Source organism: Indicator indicator, chromosome 23 (assembly GCF_027791375.1).
Source record: "Indicator indicator isolate 239-I01 chromosome 23, UM_Iind_1.1, whole genome shotgun sequence".
Lineage (NCBI taxonomy): Eukaryota > Metazoa > Chordata > Aves > Piciformes > Indicatoridae > Indicator > Indicator indicator.
In genome coordinates this window covers 3,988,752-4,004,763 of record NC_072032.1, presented here as the reverse complement: position 1 = coordinate 4,004,763, position 16,012 = coordinate 3,988,752, and the positions used below count along the sequence as shown (strand labels likewise).

Below are 16,012 nucleotides of genomic sequence, written 5' to 3'. Positions count from 1 at the left end.
ATCTTGAAGGTCTTCCAACCAAAAAGAATCACAGAATCAACCAGGTTGGAAGAGACCTCCAAGATCATCACAAGTCCAACCAATCACCCAACCCTAACTAATCAACCTAACTCTAACTAATCAACTAAGTGCCTCATCCAGGCTTTGCTTAAACACCTCCAGGGATGGTGACCCCACCACCTCCCTGGGCAGCCCATCCCAATGGCCAATCTCTCTTTCTGTGAGGAACTTCTTTCTAAAATCAAGCCTAAACTTCCCCTGCACAGCTTGAGACTGTGTCCTCTTGTTCTGGTGCTGGTTGCCTGGGAGAAGAGTCCAACCCCTACCTGGCTACAGTGACCCTCCAGGTAGTTGTAGAGAGCAATAAGGCCTCCCCTGAGCCTCCTCTTCTCCAGGCTAAACACCCCCAGCTCCCTCAGCTGCTCCTCACAGGGCTTGTGCTCCAGACCCTCCAGATTCTGCGAGAACTTGGGGTATACAGAGGTACAAAGATGGCTTCTAGGAGTTTGCAAAGCACATCAGCATATTGCTTGGGGGAGCAGCTGAATTGAATGCCTTGGGTGGGTGGAGGTAGAATGGGACTAGTCAGGGCTGGTATGAGTTTAAACAGAAGTTTGAACCTCTCTTCATCAAAGACTTGGGGCTCATCTTGCTGTGGCAGGACAGGCTTGGCTCCAGGGGCTGCATCATGTGGCTGTGAATTTGTTTGGCCCCTGTCGTCTTTCATCAGATACGAAGCGTTTTTCTGTCTGCAGCATTTCTGTAATTAGTGGTGTGATATCTGATCTGTGTGCTTTGAGCTAAATCCTCTTCACCTAGCCCCACAGTTACGTGATCTGAAGCTTGGGCTTTGTGGTTGCCACAGAGGCAAAAGTGCAGCTTCATGGCTATGTCGTGGAGCTCGGCGGCTCTGGGCACGGCGCTTTGCTGCTTCTTTCTGGTTTAAAGCCTTGGCCACAAAATTGCCACTTTGAGATGAGACTTTGAAAATCCTTTGACTTCTCTGGAAATAATCAATGTGGTACATGAGGGTGGAGGTTCCTGGAGTTCCTGTTACTGGTGCTTCAGGCCAAAAAAGTCATTGCACACCATTTGACCTCAGTTATCCTTACTGTCCCATTTGGAAGGCTGGGTCTAGTTCACGAGTTTTCTCTCTTTCCTGCTGGGCTTTTTCTTTTTTAGATTTCCTGAGGATTTTTAACTTGAGCTGAGTTCCCTCAACGTGTTTCTTTGCCTTCCCTCCCCTCCCCCCCCATGTTCCTTAGTTAGTTTAAAAATCCTGAAGCTCTCTTTCTGCAGAGAAGTTCAAGCTGAGTTCCCTCAACACATTTCTTTGCATTTTTTCATGGACTCTTTAGAGATCTTGAGGGGTTTTAACTGCATAGAAGTTTAAGCTGAGTTTCCTCAACAATCTTCTCTGCTTTCTTCCACAGATTCCTTAGAAAGAGAGCTTGAGGGGTTTTTAACTGCAGAGGAGAAGTTCAGGCTTGGTTCTCTCACCAAGCTTCTCTGCTTTCTTGCACAGGTTCCTTAGAAAGAGAGCTTGAGGGGTTTTAACTGCAGAGGAGAAGTTCAGGCTGAGTTCCCTCAATGCTTATTCTCTGCTTTCTTCCACAAGTTCCTTAGAAAGAGAGAGTGAGTGTTTTTAACTGCAGAGGAGAAGTTCAGGCGGAGTTCCCTCACCAAGCTTCTCTGCTTTCTTCCACAGGTTCCTTAGAAAGAGAGCTTGAGGGGTTTTTAACTGCAGAGGAGAAGTTCAGGTGGAGTTCCCTCAACAATCTTCTCTGCTTTCTTCCACAGGTTCCTTAGAAAGAGAGCTTGAGGGATTTTAACTGCCGAGGAGAAGTTCAGGCTGAGTTCCCTCAATGTTATTCTCTGCTTTCTCCCACAGGTTCCTTAGAAAGAGAGCTTGAGGGGTTTTTAACTGCTGAGGATAAGTTCAGGCTGAGTTTCCTCACCAATCTTCTCTGCTTTCTTCCACAGATTCCTTAGAAAGAGAGCTTGAGGGTTTTTAACTGCCGAGGAGAAGTTCAGGCTGAGTTCCCTCAATGTTATTCTCTGCTTTCTCCCACAGGTTCCTTAGAAAGAGAGCTTGGACGGCATGCAAAGTTGTGAAATATCTGCAGACAGCACGGATGATCCTCTCAGTAGTGGCCTGCGGAGCAAGCGGCAGCCTCGAATAGTGATTATCGGTGCAGGGCTCGCGGGCCTGTCGGCAGCCAAGGCGCTCCTGGAGAGCGGCTTCACGGATGTAACCGTCCTCGAGGCCACTGACCGCATCGGGGGCCGCGTGCAGAGTGTGAAGCTTGGTGAGAACAGCCCCCTGGGCTTCGCTGTGTTTTGTTTTATGTGTGTGTAGTGCTGAGCTTGGGGTGGCCTTGGAAGGGGCTTTGTTAGTCTGTACACCTGTGTGGAAGGTGATGTGAGCTGGGATGGTGTCAGCGATGTGAGTCCCTGGGCTCCTTTCAGGGTGGGAGGGTCAATCATACCATCATTAAGGTTGGAGAAGACCTTTAAGGTCATCAAGTCCAACTGTAACCCAGCTACCACGACCACTAATCTGTATCTTGAAGCACCACACCTACATTCTACTTGAACACCTCCAGAGATGATATTTATAGGACTAGGGGGAATGGAGCAAAACTAGAAATGGGTAGATTCAGATTGGATGTTAGGAAGAAATTCTTCCCCATGAGGGTGGTGAGACACTGGAACAGGTTGCCCAGGGAAGTGGTGGAAGCCTCATCCCTGGAGGTTTTGAAGGCCAGGCTGGATGTGGCTCTGAGCAATCTGATCTAGTGTGAGGTGTCCCTGACCATGGCAGGGGGGTTGGAACTGGATGCTCCTTGAGGTGCCTTCCAACCCTAACAATTCTATGAATCTGTGATTCTATGATGACTCCACTGCCCCCTGGGGAGCCTGTTCCAGCGCTTGACTACCCTTTCAGGAGTGACATTTTCCCTAATATCCAACTTAAATCTCCCCTCATGCCACTTAAGCCCATTTAGAATCATAGAATCAGTCAGGTTTGGAAGGGACCACAAGGATCAGCCAGTTCCAACCCCCCTGCCATGCCCAGGGACACCTCACACTAGATCAGGTTGGCCAGAGTCTCATCCAGCCTGGCCTTAAACACCTCTCTGGGCAACCCATTCCAGGGTCTCACCACTCCCATGGGGAAGAACTTCTTCCTCACGTCCAGCCTGAATCTACCCAATTGTTTCCTCTCATCCTATGGCTAGTTACTTTAGAGAAGAGACCAATACCAACCTTAATTCAACCTCCTTTCAGGAACTCATAGAGAATAGTAAGATCTCCCCTTGGCCTTCTCCAGACTAAACAACCCCAGCTCCCTCACCTGCTCCTCATATGATGCCTTCCAAATCCCTCACCAGCCTTGTTTCTCTTCTCTGGCATGCTTCAGGACCTCAATGTCTTTCTTAGCCTGTGGTACCCAGAATTGAACACAGTGCTCAAGCTGTGGCCTCACCAGGGCTGAGTACAGGGGCACCATCACTTCCCTACTCCTGCTGGACACTGGGTTTTGATCCAGGCCAGGATGCCATTGGCCTTCTTGGCCACCTGGGCATAGTGCTGGTTCATGTTCAGCCATCCACCAGCATCTCCCAGATCCTTTTCCACCTGACTGCTTTGCAGCCACTCTGCCCCAAACCTATAGTGTTGCTTGGGCTGGTTCTGACCAAAGTGCAGAACCCAAGACATGGCCTTGTTAAACCTCATCTGCCCAATCTTGTGCATCTCTTTGGAGGGAGGGCTGCTCCAAACCCTGTTTCTGTAGAGACCTCAGTGATTGTTTTCATTTGTACAGGAAGAGCTCTGTTGAACAGGTCTGTGAGAAGCCTTCTGTGACTGAATAGACAATTTCCACCAGCTCTTTCCAGCTTGACTCCACCAGGAGCAGTCAGTAAATCTCCTGGCTAGTGTCAGGACTGTCTCTGGGTGACTTTCATCACTTGCCAAGTGGCAAGCCCCGAGCTATTCTGTTTCACAAGCAGCCCCATTCATTTCCCTAGAACTAATTTACTGTGTAAGGCACTACCCACTGTGAATCAAGCTGCTGAAAAAACCTCCTCAATGTCCCCTTTCATCCTGATCTGCAGCTTTCCTACCTCCGTGTCTTCCTTTCCCAGTGCAATAAAGGTGCAGGCAGTAGATATTTTAATCCTGTGTCAATTGGAAGCACTTGGAAAATCCCTACCTGCAGGAGGAGTGGAGCAAACGTTGCCCTTTGCAGCACAGCAGTCTGTGAAACTTTCCCTGGTATCTAGAAGGGCACTGCCTGTCTCTTCTCCACAGGAGGCAAAAAGCTCCTCACTTCTACTCAATTGCCTTCCTGATTTCAATTAACTGCTTCTGTTTCTGATCCCACTTCTGGAATTGTAAACTCTGGCCTCTTGCTGCCCTCCTTTCTTTGTGTTTGCCAGGTGCTTACATCATTACTATATTTTACTTGATAAGCTCCCTACTACAGTAAATAAACAGTCATGTCCTATAAACCTTTCAGAAGGGAAATGAATGGAGAGGCAGGGGCACAGATCTCAGCAGGGTTTGAATAGGGGCACTTCACATTCTGCTGAGACTTGGCATGGAGGTTGGAATGGGAAGTGTGTCCTTTGCTCACAATGCTCTGCATTAAAAATAGCCTCATGGCTGTGAGAGGAGGGAAGTGTCAAAGACCTGAAGTCTTCAGGGAGTGACAGATCATCTTGGCAGTGCACCTGTGAAATGGTTTTGTTGTACTACTACTGGGACCAGTTCTCTGCCCCTTGAATAACTCCACTGGTTGCTGACATCTTTGCCTTTGCTGGGAATCTCCCTCCTGTTCATCAACACTTCTTTAATGTGAGACAGGAGCAGGCTTTTCAGTCTGGGGGAGTTCTTGCAGTTTATAGAATCATAGAATTGTTTTGGTTGGAAAAGCCCTCCGAGATCGAGTCCAACCATCAACCCAACACCACCATGGCCCTGAAACCATATCCCAAAGTGCCATGGCCACAGGTTTCTTGAACACCTCCAGAGATGGTGACTCCACCATCTGGGTAGACCTGGACAGCCTGTTCCAGTGCCTGACCACTCCTGCAGGAAAGAAATTGTTCCTAATATCCAGTGTAGATTTGTAGGGCAGAGGTCTGGAATCCAAAGTCTTGATCTTGTAATACCTTTCTTAAAGTGACAAATTGTCCATCTTTTCATAGCTTCAGCCAACTATTCTCATAGCATCAGAGAGTAGTTCACTGTGTGAGTATGGGAAACAGTTCCAGGACCTGCTGGCATGTTTTTTTTTCTTTCCAAAAATCAGGTGCCTCATAAGTAAGAGCTCTGTGCAGGAAGATTATTAGTGTAGCAGAGAGCAAGCTCCTGCTGCTGCTCTGGCATCTGATGGCTTGCAGGAGGGTTGCATTAACAAGGTGACTGTCACGTGCATTATTGATGAGCTCTGCTGCTCTGCCAGGCTGCCTGTGCTGGGAGGATGGTGGAGTTTGTGGCACCTAAGTATGCAAGTTTGTGGCTTGATGCTGCACACTGAAGCACATCTTTGTTTAGACGCATTTTAGGCTATCAGGTAGTGATAGGACTAGGGGGAATGGAATAAAGCTGGAAGTGGGGAGATTCAGGCTGGATGTGAAGAAGAAGTTCTTACCCATGAGAGTGGTGAGACCCTGGAATGGGTTGTCCAGGGAGGTGGTTGAGGCCCCATCCCTGGAGGTGTTTAAGGCCAGGCTGGATGAGGCTCTGGCCAGCCTGATGTAGTGTGAGGTGTCCCTGGGCATGGCAGGGGGGTTGGAACTGGCTGATCCTTGTGGTCCCTTCCAACCCTGACTGATTCTATGATTCTATGATTCTATGTGGGAGCCTTTCATAGAGTCATAGAATGGATTGGGTTGGAAGGGACCTCCACAGCTCATCTATTCCAACCCACCCTGCAGTCAGCAGGGGCATCCTCGACTAGATCAGGTTGCTCAGAGCCTTGTTGAGCCTGCCCTTGAATAGCTCCAGGGACGGGGCTTCAGCTCCCTCCCTGGGCAACCTGTTCCAGTGTTCCACCACCCTCATGGTGCAGAACTTGTTCCTGACATCCAACCTAAATCTCCTCTTATTTCAAACCATTGCCTCTTGTCCTATCACCACAGGCCTTTGTAAACAGTCCCTCTCCAGCCTTATTGTGGGGCCCCTTCAGGTACTGGAAGGCCGCTATTAGGTCTCCCCAGAGCCTTAAGGCTAAGAATCACAGAATGGTAAGGGTTGGAAGGGGCCTTGAAGATTATCTACTCCCATAATACATAACTTGAAGGGCAATCAGCATGCTGCTTAGTGAGGAGGTGGTTGTCTGCTTGAGAAGCAGGATACCTGGAGCTTCCCATGGAGGCAGCATCTCAGCTGGAGAGTAGCATCTCTCGGAGCTTCCACGTGTTCAACCTGACTGTGTTACAGCTTAGTGCTGCAGTGTTGTTCTGTCTGAGAATATATTTACATGTTAAGCAGGCTGTGATGACTGGCAGCTGCATGCTCCTTTCTTCATCAAGCAGCATCCTGTTAACTCTCCCACTTAATCAGGTGCTCATACACCTCTGGAGCAAGCTGCACAGCATGGTGCTGGCTGGGATGCTGGGAGAACACAGCTTCTGCAGCCTTTGAAACAGTCAGCTTTGGACTTCTGAGAATCTCTAAAAACGTGGGTGGAGCACACTACCCAAAGTTATTTTTAGCATCTCCTTTCAGCTGCTGAACATCTCCCTGTGCTGTCAGCCCAGTTGTGCCTGTGCTGGGGTTGGGGGAAGGTCAGAGCTCTGGTGCACAGCCAGTTAGTTGTAAGGAAGGGAGAGAGTGGGGCTGACTAAACCCTTTCAGTTTTGCAGACTGACAGTACAGGTGGAACTAGATGATCCTTGAGGTCCCTTCCAACCCTAACAATTCTGTGATTGTATGATGAAAGCTAAATGCCTTTGGTGTTTGACCTGACTGTGCATCTGCTTAAAGAACCTGATTTAAGCTTTCAAAGGCACAAATATTAAAATAGAACCTATTGACTCATTTGAGGAATGGAAATGCTTCATTGTGTTGCAGCTAATCCAAGGTGTGTTTGTAAATAACACACATTTAATCACAGGACAAGGTTCAGTATGCAGCCCAGTGTCATTATCCCAAAGCAATCCAATATTTTTCCCTGTAGCTCCCTGCTTCAGATGCTTTTCTTTCTGTATTCATAGAATCACAGAATGGTTTGGGGCTGGAAGGGACCTTAAAGATCATCTAGTTCCAACTCCCCTGGCATTAGCAGGGACACTTTCCACTAGACCAGGTTGCCCCGGGGTACCCAGCTCCTCCTCTTGAATACAGTGGACATTTGAAGTCTTTAAGTACTCTGTCCTCTCCCTGCAACTTTAATATTTATGTAAGTACCTTCCTGTGTCCTTTCTGCAGTAGTGCAGTGTGGCTCTTACAGCTCTTTCCCTTCACTAGCACCTGGCTTGTGCTGCAGCCCCACCAGTGCATTCTCTGCTTCCTGGTCATGTTCTTAAGTACAGGTTATAGAATCATTAAGGTTGGAAAAGACCACTAGGATCAAGTCCAACCTTCTATCTAACACTTTCAGGTCTTCTAGACCATGTCCCAAAGTACCACATCTGCTTGTTTCTTGATCACCTCCAGGGAGGGTGAATCCACCACCTCCCTGGGCAGCCTGTTCCAATGCCTGACCACTCTTGCAGAAAAGAAATTCTTCCCAATATCCAACTTAAACATTTCCCTGGCACAGGCTTAGAGCAAATGGTTTAGGAAGGCCATGTAGCAGGGGCAGAGCAGCTAGCAACAGCCATAGTAAGAACTGGGAATCCAGAAGATTCTGAATTTCACCTTAGGTTTCAGAGGTTTGTCACTGGGGGCAAGGTACCTTTATTGGAAACATAGAATCATAGAATTGTTAGGGTTGGAAGGCACCTCAAGGATCACCCAATTCCAACCCCCCCGGCCATGGGCAGGGGCACCTCACACTAGAGTAGGTTGCTCAGAGTCACATCCAGCCTGGCCTTCAAAACCTCAAGGGATGAGGCTTCTATCACCTCCCTGAGCAACCTGTTCCAGTGTCTCACCACCCTCATGGGGAAGAATTTCCAATCTGAACCTACCCATTTCTAGTTTTGCTCCATTCCCCCTGGTCCTATCACTCCCTGATACCCTTAAAGTCCCTCCCCAGCTTTCTTGTAGCCCCCTTCAGATACTGGAAGGCCACAATAACGTCTTCTTGGAGCCTTCTCCTCTCCAGACTGAACAACCCCAACTCAGTCTATCTTCATAGTAGAGGTGTTCCTGCCCTCTGCTCATCCCTGTGGCCCTTCTCTGGACACATTCCAGCATCCCATTCTTTGAGCACTCTAAGCATGTATCCTGGAGTTCTGGTTTGAAGAGCAGAGAAAGCTCATTTGAGTGATGTTCAGAAGCGTTGAGCAGTAGTTCTGGCTCTGCACGTGGTCACTTTCTTTAGGGTGGAGTGTAGCAAGCTGTCAGCTAAATGATGACTCTGCTTGGTTGGTTTTCCTGCAGGGCACGCCACTTTTGAACTGGGAGCTACGTGGATTCATGGTTCACATGGAAACCCAGTCTATCATCTAGCAGAAGACAATGGTTTGCTTGAAGAGACTACTGATGGGGAGAGAAGCGTTGGCCGGATCAGTCTTTACTCCAAGAACGGGGTGGCTTACCACCTCACCAACAAGGGGCAGAGGATCCCGAAAGATGTGGTTGAAGAATTCAGTGATTTATACAACGAGGTTGGTGTGCAGCTGCTCTGTCACCTTGCAGGTTTGCCTGAACCACTGGGACCCCAGGGCAGTTACACAATCACGGAATCAACCAGGTTGGAAAAGACCTCAGAGATCATCAAGTCCAACCTATTACCTAATCCCTAACACCTCCTGACAACTAAACCATGGCTCCAAGTGCCACAGCCAATCTCATTTTGAACACCTCCAGGGAGGGTGACTCCACCATCTCCCTGGGCAGCACATTCCATGGCAAATTACTCTTTCTGTGAAGAACTTTCTCCTCATCTCCAGCCTAAACTTCCCCTGGCACAGCTTGAGACTGTGTCCTCTTGTTCTGTTGCTGGGTGCCTGGGAGAAGAGCCCAACCCCCACCTGGCTCCAACCTCCCTTCAGGTAGTTGTAGAGAGCAATGAGGTCTCCCCTGAGCCTCCTCTTCTCCAGACTAAACACCCCCAGCTCCCTCAGCCTCTCCCCATAAGGCTTGTGCTCGAGACCTCTCACCAGCCTCATTGCCCTTCACTGGACACATTCAAGTATCTCAAAGTTCTAATGCTCTGGGTACTGGGCAAAGGCAGTAAAGCAGTAATATGGAACCATAGACTCATTGAGGTTGGAACGACCTTTAAGGTCATTGAGTCCAACCATTAACCCAGCACTGTCAAGTGCACCACTGAACCATGTCCCTCAGTACCATATTTACATGTTTTTTTTAACACTTCCAGGGAAAATGATTCCACCACTTCCCTGGGCAGCCTGTTCCAGGCTGGTTGTGGCTCTGAGCAACTTGATCTAGTGTGAGGTGCCCCTGCCCATGGCAGGGGGGTTGGAACTAGATGATCCTTGAGGTCCCTTCCAACCCTAGCAATTCTATGATTCTTTGTTTCCAGGCCTTAGCCACTCCTTCAGTAAGGAATTGTTTCCTAATGTCCAACCTAAATTTCTCTGGTGTGATATGAGGTTGTTTCCTCATGTCCTGTCACTTGATACTTGGGAGAAAAGTTGTCCCTGTAGTGAGGGCCCTAAAACTGAACCCAGTGCTCAAGGTGCAGCCTCACCAATGCTGAGTACAGGGGAACAATCCCTGCCCTGGTCCTGCTGGTCACACTGTTGCTGATCCAGGCCAGGATGATGTTGGCCTTCACAGAAGCACAGAAAACATCTGGTTGGAAGAGATCTCAAAGATCATCCACTCCAGCCCTCAACCCAGCACTGAAGGGTCTTGGCTACCTGGGCACATATTGGCTCATCTTCAGCTGCTGTTGATCAGCACTCCCAGGTCCTTTTCCATCAGGCACTTTTCCACCCACACTGCTCCAAGCCTGGAGTGTTCATGGGGTTTGTTGTGACCCAAGTGCAGGACCCAGCACTTGGCCTCATTGAACATCATCCCATCTGCCTCAGCTCATCAGTCCAGCCTGGTCAGGTTCTCCCATAGAGCCTTCCTACCCTTAAGCAGATCAACATTTCCAACCCAACTTGGTGTAATGTGCAAACTTACTCATTCACTCTCCTCCTCCAGATGACTGATAAAGAGATTGAAGAGAAGTGGCCCAAAATATCTTTCATTCCTCTGCAAAACATCAACCTCTGGTTTGCTCTCATCTGCGTAACTGTGCCCCGCTTGTCCCTGCCGTGGGATTAACTCACTCCTGCTAGGATGAACAATATTTCCATATTTGTCATCAATGTAATCATTTCCAGCAACTATTGCTGGGGTGATCCAGTCATTTGCTTTAGAAAGTTGTTCCTTAACTGAAAGGGTGAAGGAGAGATCAAATTACTAAACAAAGTAGAAAGTAAAAAGCTTAGCAACAACCAGCTAAATATTGTAGGCCTGCGACGTTTTATTGCTGTTCTGAATACCATGGTGTGTGCCAAATCAGCCCAGTGTCCAGGAACTGCAACTCTCCTTGCATCAGAAGGAAAGGAACATCTTTTCTGGTAGACTCAGACCAGTGTGGACTTCAATTGATGGTTATTTTAACTTCTGTTGGATGTTCAATGATGCCCTCTTCACAGAATCACAGAATGCCAGGTTGGGTGGGACCCCAAGGATCACCTGCTCCAACCTTTCTAGGTCACAGTAGAGTTGAAATGAGCTGGCCTAAGCAACCTGTCAAACTGGGTCTTAAAACTGCCCAGTGTAGGGGAATCCACTGCTTCCCCTGGGAGATGATTCCAAGGTCTAACTGTTCTCATGGGCAAACATTTTCTTCTGGAGTTCAAGCAGAATGTGCTCAGCAGTAACTTGTCCCCATCACCCCTTGTCTTTCCATGGGACTCCTTGTAAGGGAGTCTCCATCCTCCTTATAGCCACCATTTATGTACTGGTCCCTCTTCAGCTTAGTGTAGACAAGAGCATCAATATGCTGAAAAGCCAAACAGAAAAAAAAAGCCTGCAAAAAACTACAAACACAGACCCTAAAGACACCAAAGAGAAGCCTTCATGATGGAAACGAAGATGGATGTTCAGTGGAAAGATAATCTCTGCTAAAAAAAAAAAAACAAACCAACTCCCTCCCCCAAAACAGTGAGCCAATGCTAGATAAAAATGGCCAAATTTATGTTGATGTAACCTGGTACTGCTGCTCTCATCCTGCTGTTCCTTCACAAGGACAATGGAGTGTCTTACTGATTTGTGCTGGACACAGCAGATGGAGAGAGCTGATTCTGCTTTCTCTGATGAGACCTCACCCGGAGTGCTGGGTCCAGCTCTGGGCCCCCCAACACAAGTCAGACATGGAACTGCTGGAGTGGGTCCAGAGGTGATCACAAAGGTGATCAGAGGCCTGGAGAATCTCTTCTATGAAGACAGGCTGAAAGATTTGGGGCTGTTCAGCCTAGAGAGGAGAAGACTCCAGGGAAACCTTGTAGCAGCATTTCAGTGTCTGAAGGGGACCTACAGGAAAGCAGGGAAGGGACTGTTTAGAAAAGCCTGTGATGAAAGCATGAGGGGCAATGGTCTGAAGCTGGAGCAGGGGAGATTTAGATCAGGAGAAAGCTCTTCACAATGAGAGTGTAAAACAATGGAGCAGGTTGCCTGGGGCTGTGGTTGAGGCCCCATCCCAGGAGACATTCAAGATCAAACCCAATGTGTCTCTGGGCAGCCTGATCTAGTTGGAGGTGCCCCTGCTGACTGCAGGGGAGGTTGGACTAGATGACCTTTGAGGGTCCTTTCCAACCCAATGCAATCTGTGAAGCTGTGATTAGTGTTGGTTCTATCTGCTCTCTGTGGGAAGATTTGGCCATGAGCAGAGTGAAGTGAAAGGAGGAGGCATGGCATAAGGAATTCTGATTAACTAATCCAAATTATTTCCCACATTTTTATACTGTCACTTATGAAGTACATTTAGGGAGGTGAGTACAGGATCTCTCATCCTCCAGATTCATTCCAGGAAATGGGATCTCTCAGTGGACTATATAAATGGAGGGAGCCTTATTTTTTCACAGAGTCCTGGGGCAGGTGGTCCAGTGAGGTTATGGAGTCTCCTTCTCTGGAGAGATTCCAAACCTACCTGGACATTATGATCCTTGGCAAGCTGCTCTGGGTTGCTTAGCCAGGAGAGTTGGACTGGATCTCCAGAGGTCCCTTCCAACCTCCACTATTCTGTGATTCCATAATTCCCATCAGGCTTCAGCCAAGCATTAACCCTTCAGATTTTAATCTTGACAATGAACTCTACCATATTTGATGCTTGGCTTGATGCTCTAGACTCAAGTTACTCTTTATGTTTAAAAATATGCCCATGAGCATTTAGGAAGCCACCTGTAGCCTGTAGAGAATGATCAAGTAATGAGTGGGGAGCAGAAAAAGAGGAATCTTTTTTTTTTTTTTTTTCATTTATTTGAAATAACACTGTCCTGGGTCTCAGTACTGGAATCTGCAATGGGATGGCACAAAATCATTTCAGTTTTAGACAGGAGCAGTTGGAATTTTAAAGGAACCTTATTGTGGAAGGAATTCAGCAACCTGTGGCAGGGAGAGAATTCTTCTTGGACAAAAGCCAGTGGAGATAATTCATCTGAGTTCTCAAACACTGGATTAGGCTCCCCAGGGAGGTGGTTGAATCTCCATCCCTGGAGGTGTTTAAAAGCAGCAGAGCTGTGGTGCTGAGGGATGTGGTTTAGCACCAGCCTTGGCAGAGTTAGAGAATGGTTGGATTTGATGATCTGAAAGGTCTTTACCAACCAAAACAGTTCTGTGATCTGAACAGCTTTTTCATATCACTGGATTGAAAACAGAACCAGAGGAAACATATTAGACAGGTGAGATGTGTGCAGCAAGATTAACAGCAACTGAGACTGGAAAAGGGAGAGGGAGGGAGTGAAAATGCTGTGGTGAGCAGCATTATTTATGCAACTGGAACACCTCCAAACGGTGTGCAGTGCTCCATGATCATCCTGTCTCACAGATGATAGGAAAATCTCCAGCCAGGGAGGGTGTCAGAGGCAGGCAGGCTCTGAAATGAGGAGAGAATACAAAGATGAGAGCTACTTAGCTTGGAGATTCAGCCGATAAGATAAAGCTGGTGTCAAGGTGCCTGTGTTTTAGAAATGACGAATTGGGTAAATTGACCCTTTTTATTTTTTTTTTTTCTTCACAGCCCCAGAAAGGGGACAGGCAGTGACATGAGAGCAGCACATTAAAAGTTAATCTTCTTTACACAACACATAATTAGCTTATCATTGCCACAGGATATCTTTATTGCTAGGAGACAGAGAAGGCTTTCACACTTAGGCGTTGTAAAAATGTCCACAGCTACTCCCTGCCAGAAAAAATATGTAAGGGACAGGTTCAGCCAAGAAGAGGACATCAGCCAGCCTCCTGCTGCTGTTGCTGGGGAGGTGATTGCTCTCTTTTCCTTCAGAGCAGAAACTCCTGGGAGCTGGAGTTTCTCCCAGGGGCAGCTCATCACAGACTCATAGAATGTTAGGGGTTGGAAGTGACCTCCAGAGAACGTTCAGTCCAAACCCCCTGCCAAAGCAGGATCACCCAGGGCAGGTCACACAGAAACACATCCAGGTGGATTTTGAAAGTCTCCAGAGGAGACTCTACAACCTCTCTGGGCAGCCTGTTCCAGTGCTCCCTCACCCTAAAGTGTCTGCTCATGTCGAGCTGGAACTTCCTGGGTTCCAGCTTGTACCCATTGTTCCTTGTCCTATCACTGGGTACCACCAAAAAGATCCTGGCACCTCTGTTTTGACACCCACCCCTCAGATATTTACAGACATTGATAAGATCCCCTCTCAGCCTTCTCCAGACTAAACAGCCCCAGGTCTCTCAGCCTTTCTTCATAGGAGAGATGTTCAAGTCCCTTCATCATCTTTGTAGCTGTCTGTTGGATTCTCTCCAGCAGATCCCTGTCTCTCCTGAACTGGGGTTTTGTTGAGCTCCTTGTCCCAGCCTGTTTGGGCTGTTGGATTGGACTATCTGTAGTGATTTCATAGAGCTGACTGTTCTTCTCTGTGCTGCTGTGTAGGAAAGGTCTGGGCATGAAAGTGACCTGTGTGATCTCCTGAAAGTCTCCAGTGAAAAAAGGTGGTGTGGAACACAAGTACCAAGTGCCCCAGTGCAACAGGCATGTGGCTTTGGGAGCCTTTTCCTCTGCCACCTTAGGTGCAGAGAATGTCTCTCTCTACACCTGCTGAGCCTGCCTGATGCATTTGTGGTTTGTGTTTTGTTGAGTCCCTCTCTCCTTCAGGACTTTCTATTTTTGATTTTCACTACAGTCTATTCTATCATTATTTTTTTTCCTCCTGGCTGGCCAAGATTCTCCTGCTTTAACTGGTGATGAAATGGGTGCTTGGGAGGAGCAATAGCAATTTGGTCTTCAGTTCATAGATTCATAGAATGATTTGGGTTGGAAGGGACCTTAAAGATCATCTAGTTCCAACCCCCCTGCCATTGGCAGGGACACCTTCCACCTTGCTCAAGATCTCATCCAGCCTGGCCTTGAACACTTCCAAGGAGGGGGCATCCACAACCTATTTCAGTATCTCACCAGCCTCATTGTAAAGAATTTTGTCCTAATCTCCAGTCTGACTCGACATCTCTGGTTTTGGAGGAAGGAAGTTTGTTGAGAGGTTGTGTTAAAACATCTTGAAGTTGTCCAGGATAAAAAGATCACCAAATCCTGAGGTCAGGCTCCTCCTCTGCCTTGTAGAACCTCCCAGACCCTTCTCAGTCTCAGCAATCCTACCCTCATGTCATTTCACCTCTCTGGTTCATCTCCTCCTTTAGAAGAGGCTGAGCTAACAAAGGCCATGACACACGCTGCCTTGTCCTCACTTGAGTAGAAACAAAAACCTCAACAACCACAGGACAGATGCAAAGCCTGCTCAGGGCTGGGGCTCTGGCATGAGCAGTGGAAAATGTAGTGCTGAATGAACAGGACTAAATTTGTCAGGGTTTCAGTGCCTGCACAGCCATCTCCCTTCCCCAGCACTCACACACTGCCCTCCTGCTGCTGCAGCTGCTGCCATCTGCTTGGGCTCCAGCATATGCCTCCAGCTCTGCTCCTCCAGCTCTGCTCCTCCAGCTGGATCTCTCCCACCCCACTTATTCTGTCATCAGGGCACCAAACTCTAAGGAATGCAGAGTGTGGAGAGTCTCCCTCGGGTGTTCCACCTGGGTCAGTGGAGTCAGTGAAGCTGGAGCCTGGCAAGTGAAGCATCTCCTCCGTGCTGAATTTCCCTGGTGCGAGGCAAGGCACCCCGGTACCTCCAGAGCTCTGCCTCACTGTTCATTTGGAAAGTCCTTACGCATTTTCCAGGCACTTTTCCAAGCTTTCTTGGCTGGCTTCTTCTACTTCAATACGAGTTTTGCTTCTTTTTGTTCGCAGGAGCCTGAATTTTTAATAGCTGTAGGGATGCCTGACAGAAGCCTTTATTTGGTTGTGAGCAGTAAGACTGCACAGCTCTTCATTTCTCTAGCAGAAAGGTCGCTGTGAGAGACTGCTGCACTGCATTAAAGTCAGTCGTGATCAGTCACAAGCTTGAGATCAAGGTGACCTAAATGTTCCTCTGTGAGAGCACTAAAAAACAGCAGAGCCTGCAAGGAAGGTCTTCAGTGCTGGAGAGCAGTTACCTGCATTTCCAACCAGGTGTTGCACCATAGGAAAGAGCACTGAGCCTGCTGATGATGGGGCAGCTCTCCAGCCTCTGTTGTTTTAACACTGTCCTCCTTAAACCATGGACTCTGCTGGTCTGGCACTGCTCAGGGTCAGTGT

General features: G+C 48.1%; 1 protein-coding gene across 4 annotated transcripts in view; it reads left to right on the top strand.

The window, feature by feature from the left end:
• The first annotated feature begins 2,101 nt into the window (after positions 1-2,101).
• SMOX (spermine oxidase) overlaps positions 2,102-16,012 on the top strand; it is a 35,675-nt gene continuing 21,764 nt past the window's right edge. For all 4 annotated transcript variants that reach the window (XM_054391508.1, XM_054391507.1, XM_054391506.1 and 1 more), the window contains exons 1-2: positions 2,102-2,309; positions 8,563-8,789. In XM_054391508.1, the coding sequence (XP_054247483.1) occupies positions 2,102-2,309; positions 8,563-8,789 (435 nt within the window). The remainder of the gene's footprint in view (positions 2,310-8,562; positions 8,790-16,012) is intronic.